Genomic DNA, 10,350 nt, shown 5'->3' with positions numbered 1-10,350 from the left:
ACCCTCCACAAATATGGTGGAAAGATGTAAAAAAAACTTTTGAAGGGCAATTGAGTCTTTAAGCATGGTAATGCATGTATTAAATCTCATTTTGTTACTAATACCTAAAAATCCATGGTATTAATAATACACACCTTCATACATAATAGAGTATATAACTAATATATATCATAAAAAAGTGTACCAAATAAGGTACTACTAATACACTAAATTAATGCATGCATTATATTTGCTAATGCACTCTACCAAACGACCCCTTATTGTTTAATTTGGTTTTGTATAATAATTCAAGCTAAGGGACAAATATTTGAAAGTAATTACTTGTGGTTCTCATGCATTGACTGGAGTACTGATGGACAAAAATTTAGGAAGACAATGTGACATTGTTTTATATATATATATATATATATATATATATATATATATATATATGGAGAGAGAGATGACACATAAATTGAGTAAACATTTAATGGAGAAAATATATAGCTTAAATAAAAATAGGGTTAAAATAGTCAAAAATCACTCTTAATTAATATTTCTTAATGGTGTATAAAATAAAATAAAAAGATAAATAATTTAAAACGAAGGGAGTACATTCAAAACTAACTTTGGAGTTTAACATTTCCTTCGTCCCAATTTATGGTGTATCAGAGTTTAAAGGAAAATTTAAAGAAATTTAAAATTTCTGTTTAAAAATTAGTTTAGATATTTGTGGTTATAAATCACTGGATTAAAGGTAAAATGAGAATTTGAAATCAAAATTATTTTAAAATATTAAAGAGTGGCATTCCTTTTTTAATAGACTAAAACGAAAGTGTTCAACATAAATTAGAACGGAGGGAATATTACTTTTCAAAACCTTTTGTAGAATTGTTTTTTAGATTTTTCATGCTAACAGAAAAATTTGGATAGTTTTGTTATATTCAAAATTAATGGGTGTTGCGTGAGCAAGAGAGGATCTAGGAGGTCGGGAGGGTGTTCACTCATCCAATGCGAAATTCATCGAGACTCCACCTCACGCTCAGAGTTTAACTTATGGTGCGTGGGTAATTTTCAAATGTAGGAGTAGCTCACAACTCATATTTCAAAATCTACGAATGTGAAGATTTTCAAATGTAAGACTCACATTAACTTGTATTTCCCCAAGAAATAAAGTGAACATTTCAATATATATATGGTAATTTTTTTCATTTTTTTATTTATATATATAGATTTTCAATCCCGTAAACATAAGATAAGAGATTGGCTAGTTATTTAGGAAATTTGAATTTATCTTGAGGTTTCAAGTCAAATTCTAGATAGTATATTTTTATTTTCCGAACCCACTATCTGCCCCTATGCAATAAGTAAAATTTTCTTTGAAAAGCACTTGAAACCACTTTTATCTCTAAAAATAAAAACGAACAGTTCTTCTGAAAAAGATGTCCAAATTAAAACTTGAGGCTTCTTGAAAACTTTTATTAAATAAACACATTTTATCAACTAGTTTTGAAACCATGTATAAATTACAACGCATGCGTGAGAAATACAAATGCACAGATTAATGTAGATTTTTACCTTTCACTTTTTCAATACGATTTAACTTAAAATGTAAAAATCAACTAATAGTCCTCTTCTTCTTCTATTTTTTTTTGGGGAAGGAAATGAATATGAATTACTGTAATGGCCAGAATATTACTTTGGAAATCCTAAAGCAAAGTCAACTTTCAGTAACATATTTACATATTTGTAATATACTGTAGCAAGCTAGCTAGAAGTGGCAACATACCAAATCCACAACAGTACATAGTAGTGCACAATAACTACAGTTGGACGAGGAATCATCAAGTTGAGAAAATTAAAGACATAAGGGGGACGCACCAACATAAATAATTGACAACTACAATTTTGCATCAAGTACTCGATAACATCGGTGTTACACACAATCTTTTTATGTAATTTGGCGGAATTGGACTGTTGAAAAAATAATTCGAACATGATTATGTAGACAAAACACAAGCTACACAAAAACATACATTGATAGCAACAAAAAATAATGCAATAACGTCCTAACTACGATAGATAGAGAAGAAATTTAAGAATTCTTTAGAACATACACAGAAGTTTGAAAACCTAACTAACAAAAATCATACATAAAAAAGACAAACAATCTTGAGAAAGGAAATAGAAAGAAGATGAAACAAACCTCAAAAATCTTAAAATTTCGAAGAATTATATGAAAGGGACTGCTATAGCTTGCTGGTATGTTGGATCGACATTTTCGAGTAAAAAAAATTAGAAAAGAACTGGTGGGATTTAGGGAAATGAGATTAGAAAAAATAAAAGAGGAATATTTACAATCGCTGCGTGCGATAGATAGACCTATGAAAATGCGATTCCATTAAAAAGTATTTTTTTTATAGGGACAGGATCCTCATGACAAGGTTATAACCATTGCATTATTGTAAGAGTTATAAAATTGTTGCCATAAGTTATTATCATAAATCTAATTTCTAGTAGCGTGAGAATTGACTTGTACCTGCTAGCTAGCTACATGTCTCACATGCTACTTCATCGTGGTGTTGGATGCATTTATATATACTCCTTGTTAACATTGCATTTATATGATATGACAATGATGCGATGATTTTGCTAGGCTTTAGGCTCACACTTATTGATTTTATGTTTTTGTAGATCCTACAATTAATAGTGCGGTTACTTGTTGACTTCGATCCTGTTTGAGACCTTAATGGAATTCAGCTGAGGTGAGCCAATCAAATCAACTATGGTGGCACTTCAAGCTAGTTATTTCATTTTGTCTGTTTTGAATTATTAACCTAATTTATGCAATCAAAGTCTAGATAGTTCTCCTTGACAGTCTATTTAGGGTATGGGAGACTTGTCAAAGATCTCTGTTGGATTTTGTTATTTGTTTTGTTTGAATTGTCGGCTTAGTTACTTGCATTTTAATTATTTTACTTTACTTCGACGGTGGATTATGATGGTTAAGGGAAAAGTATGCCTAGAGGTAGTGACTCTTCAGGAGAAAGGCATAACCTAAATATTTTGTGTTGTGACATTTCTAGATAAGAACCTTGTGAAGGAAAAATAAGAACACAGAGTTTTTCAAGATCCTTTTCTTGCTTCTTTTTCTTCTCCTTCTCCTTCTCCTTCTCCTTAAAATGTTTTAGAGTTGTTCAAGAAACTAAAATCAATTTGCTAGAATCCACAATGCGAATGGTATCAAACTCTAATAGAATGTGATTCTCCCAACTATGCTTGACCTTTCGATACTCTTAAAAGTGTTAATGTTCGAAATTTTAGAGAAAACGATTAGGTTCAAAGCCTTTTTTTTAATTCATCATAGATTGCAAAAGGCATACACACATCTACATAAGTTTACAAAAGTTAGTAGAAGAACATACCAATCCAATTAGTATTATACTTTTCTTACAAGACATATTTCATAAAACAACGGCTACCATGCCCTTACAAATCAAACAAAATATTCAAAAAAGAACTATTAAACTAAAGACTATTTAGTAAAATTTCATTTTCTAACACTCCTTGAAAATTTTCTATTCCCAGCTTAGCCCTTAGAACATCAAAGTTCCCCTGAGGAAGAACCTTGGTCATGATGCTTGCAATCAACTGATCTAAGCTGCAATGAACAAGTTTAACTTCGTCATCCTTTTCTGCTTGTCTGATAGCGTGAAACTTCACATTTATATGCTTGCTACGACCATGTTGCACTGGATTTTTGGCCATAGATATTGCTGACTTGTTTTCAACTTGAATGGAAGTAGATTCAATGTCATTTTGCTCATGATCAAGCAAAATCTTTCTTAACCATGGAGCCTGATTAGTTACACCAACAACGGCAATGTATTTTAGCTTTCGCAGAAGATCGAGCTACCACCTCTAGCTTCTTTGAATTCTATGAGAACACGTCTGAACCAAGTGAAAAGCACATATGCTTTTCATATCATCAACACTTTCTGCCCAGTCACTATTTGCATAACGCATCAATTTCCCTTGCTCTTCCTTTTTAAACCAAATACCATAATCAACAGTTCCTTTGATAAATCTCAACAATAGTTTAGCAACACCAAAATTAACTTAACTTGGAGCTTGCATAAAACTCGACAAAATACTTGATGCGAACATAAGATCAGGTCTTGTTGCTGTCAAATACAACAAACTACCAATTAGACTTCTATAAACTGTTGGATCAACCCTATCACCTCCTTCAAACTTTGAAATTTTTTAGAACCAGTGGGGTCGATACAGACTTGCACCTCTCCATCTTGAACTTTTTAAGAATATTCCATGTATATTTTCTCTGAGAAATAAAAATTCCATCAGTAGCTTGTTGAATTTCAATTCCCAAAAGTAACTTATTTCACCCAAATTTGATATTTCAAACTTGGTTTCCATTTCTTGCTTGAACTAGTTCACCATATAGCATCATTACTTCATATTACCACAAGAACATCTCCTTATTTAACCATCTTCATGTAACACCCCAATTTTCTTTTAGGAAAAAAATTATTTTTTTAGCTACGTTTTCGGATGATCTGACTTCGAGAGGCCATAAACCCATTAGCATTTAGAAATTTGGGAAAACTCATAAAATGAAAGTTATAGCACTATGAAATAGCTTTCCAAAACATCTTGAATCACTCGAAACGAAGCTTTACACAAGGAGTTATACTAAAATTACTAACAGAAGTCCCATAAAAAATGGGTTTGCAACCAAAGTTTATTCCCCCCTTTTCAACAAATGGACGATTTCTTTCGTCACATGGCTAGAAGAGTGCCTAAACCTGATGAAATGAACTTTGAGAAAATGAGAAAAATGGTTGGAGTTGAGTTTGAAGGCACTATTGACCCTACAGATGCCGAGCAGTGGTTGGAACAGATTGAAAGAGTGTTCCAGCAGTTAGAGTGTTCTGACGCTGCCAAATTTAAGTATGTTGTCTCACTGTTACAAAAAGATGCCTATGATTGGTGGGTAAGTGTACCGAATGCCAGAGTAAAATCTCCTGTTCTTACTTGGAATGATTTTGTGAAAGAATTTCATAAGAAGTATGTCTCACCTGCTTATCATGATGCAAAGAAAAAGGAGTTCTTAAATTTAGAGCAAGGGAGTAGGTCTATCGTTGAATATCAACAGAAGTTTCTCAGGCTGTCCCACTATGTTGGGGGTATTATTAATAACAAAAAAGATAAGTGCAGACGATTCAAAGACGATTTGAATGATTCTATCAGAATGGCGCAGCGGAACATTTTATGAGTTTTCCCAAATTTCCAAATGCTAATGGGTTTATGGCCTTCCGAAGTCAGATCACCCAAAAATGTAGCTAAAAATATTTTTTTCTTAAAAACAAATTGGGGTGTTACACTTCACATATAAAGTGGCTTCATTTTTACTTTTTTTGAAGCCACAATAAATGAGATGAGCATCAATTTTACTGTACCAGGCTTGAGAAGTCTGCTTTAATCCATAAAATGATTTATGTAGGTTGTAACCTTTATCCTCCATTCCTGCAACTAGAAATCCTTCTAGTTGGTTGACATAAATCTTCTCCTACAACTTTCCATTTAAAAATGTTGATTTCACATATAGATGATACAACTTTTAATTTGATTGAGTTGTCAAATAAAATAGAAGCCTTATTGTAAAATGTCATGCAACAGGTGCAAATGTGTCTCCATAATTGTAAGATCCCGAAAGTTGGAAGGCCATAAAAGAAAATAATGCAGGAGAAAGTTGCAGAAAAATTGCTGGTGTAGGCTCCTACGAGCCCACCTATACACCGTAGGAAGAAAATCGTAGTAATCCCAACACTTAAGAAAAATTTTGGAGTCTTAGGCGGTTGGAGTTGATGATCCGTAGACACACTGACAAGCCATATAAGTATAAAGGAAAGAGTCCTGGGATATAAAAATTTCACTAAGTGTGAACCCAACCTATAACCGTAGGGACTCCTACAGACCTTAGGAGTTCCTACGACCCGTATGAGAGGTTTAGAGACTCAGAGTTTCAGGACTTGAAAGGTTGTCAGGACAAAGGGCCCTTACTACCCGTAAGACCATTGATGGCCCATATGTCTAACCCGTAGAAGGGTTCCTAAAGTTGGAAAGATTTAGGGTTCCAGAATTCTTCCTATGAACAAGTAGGATGGCACATAGGAAGGTTGAAGGACCATAGACCCTACTCGTAGGATGGATCCCGAGTTTTAAAATTTTAGCTAACTATTGGAGTAATTGACGACCCATTCCCATGACTCATCAACAGACCCACGACCCATAGGTCCTTGTCCGTAGGTCACTCCGTTCAGAATTAATGAAGGGTATTTTGATTTTTTTCTATTATTTTATCTATGTACCCAGATGTTTTGGGTTATTATGCAAAGTCTATAAATACTTAGAACGTTTAAATTTCTACCATTCCGTCTTGTTTTACCAAATTCACCCTAAGGCATCAAGGATTTCACTCCCAAAAAGGACTCTTCTTCTTCATCAAGCTAGAGTTCCTAATGTTCAAGCTTCTTCTTCAAGATTTAAATTTGATCTTCATTAAGGTATGTGGTAATTCATCTATAGATCTTTTCCATTCATAGAGTCCCAAGAATTTCTCTTTTCTTTTATCAATTTCAATTCTCCAAAAATTCTAAGGTTTGATCAATTTGCATATGGGTCAATTCAATTATGATTTATTTCAATTTCAATAGTCTATTCATGCATGATTTTGAGTAAAATTACAAGTTTTTAATAAAATTTTCAATGACCTATTCATTATGCTACGAATTTCATGTTTCAAGGTATGAATTTATGGTCAAAGAATTATGGATGATTTATAAATAATTATGAAAGCTATATATTATGATTCAAGTATGATTTCAAGTGTAAAACCATGAATTGTGAATTTTTTTATCACAATATGCAAGTTATGATGATTTAGATGCTTAGAAAGGTAAGTATCCACAAGTTCATGTTATGATCATGGTTTTCAAAGAGTTATTCTTATGTTATAGTTTCATGATGTTTGATTGGTTGATTTACCTTTCCTAATGATTATGTTTTATGTATTCCATTGGGATTAACTTATAACCAAGCCAAATTTATGGTGGGGATCCACAAGGGAACCCTAGTAGCAACCATTGATTCCTAAACTACATGCCACCGTATGTTTGCCTTTATTGGTTAACTAGTGGATCCACATATAGATCATGATTATGTTATGTTTCTGATACGGAGTCTACCTTTGCAAGTAGCCTCTCTCTTCTTGGTGTTGGAGTTATACCAGATTTCATGTTATAACTCACATGGTCTTAAATGTCGGTTAAGGTTAATATCCCACATATGTGTATGTTATATTCTATAAGCTCTTATAATAATGTCTTATGATGCATTGACCACATGTTTACAATTTTCAAATGCTTTCAATTTATGTTACTCATGTTTTAAGATATTGGTTATGTATCATACGTTCACCTTGGCTATGTCCGATTATCATTGTTCATGCATGTTTCTCACATACTTAGTTCATTCCATATACTAACACATACTTTTTGCCTACATTATATCATAATGTAGTGTTGGACGATCTTCACACACACTTCACTCGTGGTTAGAGCTTGATACTATTCCCTCATTATTGGTGAGTCCTCAAGATTCGAGGACAAGACATTTATCTTTCATTGCTCTTTACGACCTTTACTTCTATGTTTTTGGTGAGCTAGGAGTTTGTATTATGTCCCCATCTAGTTAGTAGAGACATGATAGAAATTATGGAGTCTATGTTGTCTTCTTTTCATTGGACTTTGGGAGTTAAGTCTTGACTACCTGATGTATGCTCACAAATGATATGCTAAGAGGCTTGGTTGGAGTCCCTCGAGATTCTAATCATTGTGTCGCATCTAAGGCCTAGCTTGGGTCATGAAAAACTTGATATCAGAACATAAGGTTTTAGGTGTACTAGAGAGTCTAACATGCCACATCAAGTAGAGTCTTGTTCATTGGTGTGAAACACACCACATTTATGAATATGAGGCTATGAGGCATTTAGGAAACTTTACGTTTTTCATCATTCTTATTTCATGCCATAGAGTCGAACACTAAGGTTTTCCTTCTAAGACTTTCTCTTTGCGATCACAAAAAATGCCTCCAAGAAGAATTCTCATAAGAAGGAATGTGAATGAGAAGCAACAAGCTCCCCAAGTTCCAAACGGCCCCTTGAATGAGCAAGTATCTCAAACGGAGTTTCGAGCTGCTTTTTAAGTCCTTATTCAAGCCATGGCAACTCAAGACAATAAGGAAGTGGTAGCTCTCATGAATCCAAATGTGGGTATGGCGGCTAGCCAAGTTTGTGATTTCACCAGTATGAACCCTCCAGAATTCTATGGCTCTAAAGTAGATAAGGATCCACAAGAATTCATTGAGGGTATTGCTAAGATTATGGACATTATGGGTATTAATCTGAATGATAAGGCGGACCTAATAGTGTATCAAATCAAAGGAGTTTCACGAGTTTGGTATGGCAATACAAGGATGAAAGATGTAGAGATGATGGTCCCATTGATTGAGAAGAATTCAAGAGTAAGTTTCTTGACCGCTTCTTTCCTTTGGAGTTGAGGGAAGCCAAGATATAAGAGTTCATAAATTTTTGATACGGTAATATGAGTGTGAGGGAGTATGCTCTCAAGTTCACTAAGTTGTTAAAATATGCTCTTTTTATGGTTGTCGATCCAAAAGCTCGTATGAGTAAGTTTGTTTTGGGTGTGTCTGATTTGGTGGTCAAAAAATGTAGAAACACCATGATAATCAAGAAGATGGACATCTCTAGGCTTATGACTCATGCCGAATACTCTAGCTAACAATCTTCAAACACTCTATCTCCCAAGTTCAATAAAGATAGGGTGTCTAACCCTAAGCCTCAAGGAGGAGCTCCGAGTGGTCAACCTATTCTCCCATGCAAGAAGTATGGGAAAAAGCATCTTAGAGAATGTCTAGCGGGTTTGGGTGATTGTTTTGGTTGTGGTAAGACGGTTCATCAAGTGAAAGATTGTCCTTCGAGCGCTACTAGAGGTGGAGATGGTCGACTCCAAACTCTGACTACTACAGGAAAACTAGCTCAGCATGGTACTACTTTAGGTAACGGTTAATGCCAAAATAGATTTTATGCCCTTCAGACTCGTCAGGACTTAGAGGATTCACCCGATATTGTGACTGGTATGTTGAAATTCTTTGACTTTGATGTTTATGCATTATTAGATCCAAGTGTTACTCTATTCTTTGTTACTCCTTATCTTGCTATGAAATTCATTGTTAGTCTCGAGACTTGTTCGAGCCTTTTTCGGTCTATACTCAGGTTGATGATTCAGTTTTGGCTAAGAGAGTTTATAGAAATTGTCCAATTTCAATTTTTGATTTAGTCTTGATATGGATTGGCTTTATGCATTTATGCTTCTATATGTTGTAGAACCCATGTGGTTAAGTTACAGTTTTGTAATGAGCTAGTCCTAAAATGGAAAGGTAGCAAGTTCGTGTTTAAAGGTCAATTCATCTCGTGCCTTAAAGCTCAAAAAATAATTTCCAAGAGTTGCATCTTTCATCTAGTCCGGGTAAGGGATACGAATCCCGAGACTCTTACTCTTGAGTTAGTTTTGGTTGTTAATGAATTTTAAGAAGTTTTTCCCGATGACCACCCAAGTAACCCTCCCGAAAGAGAGGTAGAATTTGGTATTGATCTTATCCCTAATACCCAACCTATGACTATTCCTTTTTATCGTGTGGCTCCAGCAGAACTTAAGAAGTTAAAGGATTAATTGAAGGATTTATTGGATAGGGGTTTTATTAGACCTAGTATCTCTCCATGGGGTGCTTCGATTCTCTTTATGTCATGACCCAATTTCTTAGATCATGATGACACCTACTATAACCCACCAATAGGTAAGCCAACCCATCAACCCGAAACTTCAAGTAATGGGTTTGAGGGCAGAAACTAAACAAGAGTGGCGAATTATAAAGATAAGCAGAAAGAATAAGCAAAATTAAACCAAAACATAATATAAACAACTAAAGATCCCTCCTAGAACTTGGAAGTCACAAGTACAGAGATGCTATAAAATAAAAGATGAGTACCGGTATTAAAAGTGGACCAAAAATATATACAAAAATTGGATAGTCTAAAAAGACAAAAGATGGGCCATCCGTACTGAAAGAGACAAAAAGGATCCAAAAACGCCAAGTGTTCACCCTAGTCTCCGAAGTTGACTGCAACAGGCTTGATCTATCTAGGGCGGTAGCTGGTGCTCGGTCCTATATCACGAAAGTAGATGCAAAGTATAGTGTGAGTACTAAGAC

At 34.4% G+C, this 10,350-nt stretch overlaps 1 protein-coding gene across 1 annotated transcript; it reads left to right on the top strand.

Moving 5' to 3' along the window:
- Positions 1-8,280: 8,280 nt before the first annotated feature.
- On the top strand, positions 8,281-9,149 carry LOC129872498 (uncharacterized). The gene is made up of 2 exons (XM_055947473.1): positions 8,281-8,583; positions 8,889-9,149. Exons 1-2 carry the CDS (start codon positions 8,281-8,283, stop codon positions 9,147-9,149), a joined length of 564 nt encoding a protein of 187 aa, XP_055803448.1.
- Positions 9,150-10,350: the final 1,201 nt, after the last annotated feature.

This window comes from Solanum dulcamara, chromosome 11, assembly GCF_947179165.1.
Source record: "Solanum dulcamara chromosome 11, daSolDulc1.2, whole genome shotgun sequence".
NCBI classification, from domain to species: domain Eukaryota; kingdom Viridiplantae; phylum Streptophyta; class Magnoliopsida; order Solanales; family Solanaceae; genus Solanum; species Solanum dulcamara.
This window is presented reverse-complemented; position numbering and strand designations above follow the sequence as displayed.

Excerpts from the sequence above, each read along its gene's own strand:
- LOC129872498 (XM_055947473.1), top strand. The coding sequence starts at position 8,281 with ATGGCAACTCAAGACAATAAGGAAGTGGTAGCTCTCATGAATCCAAAT. Across the intron at positions 8,584-8,888 it reads TGATTGAGAAGAATTCAAGA|TTCAATAAAGATAGGGTGTC; the intron begins GTAAGTTTCTTG and ends CTATCTCCCAAG.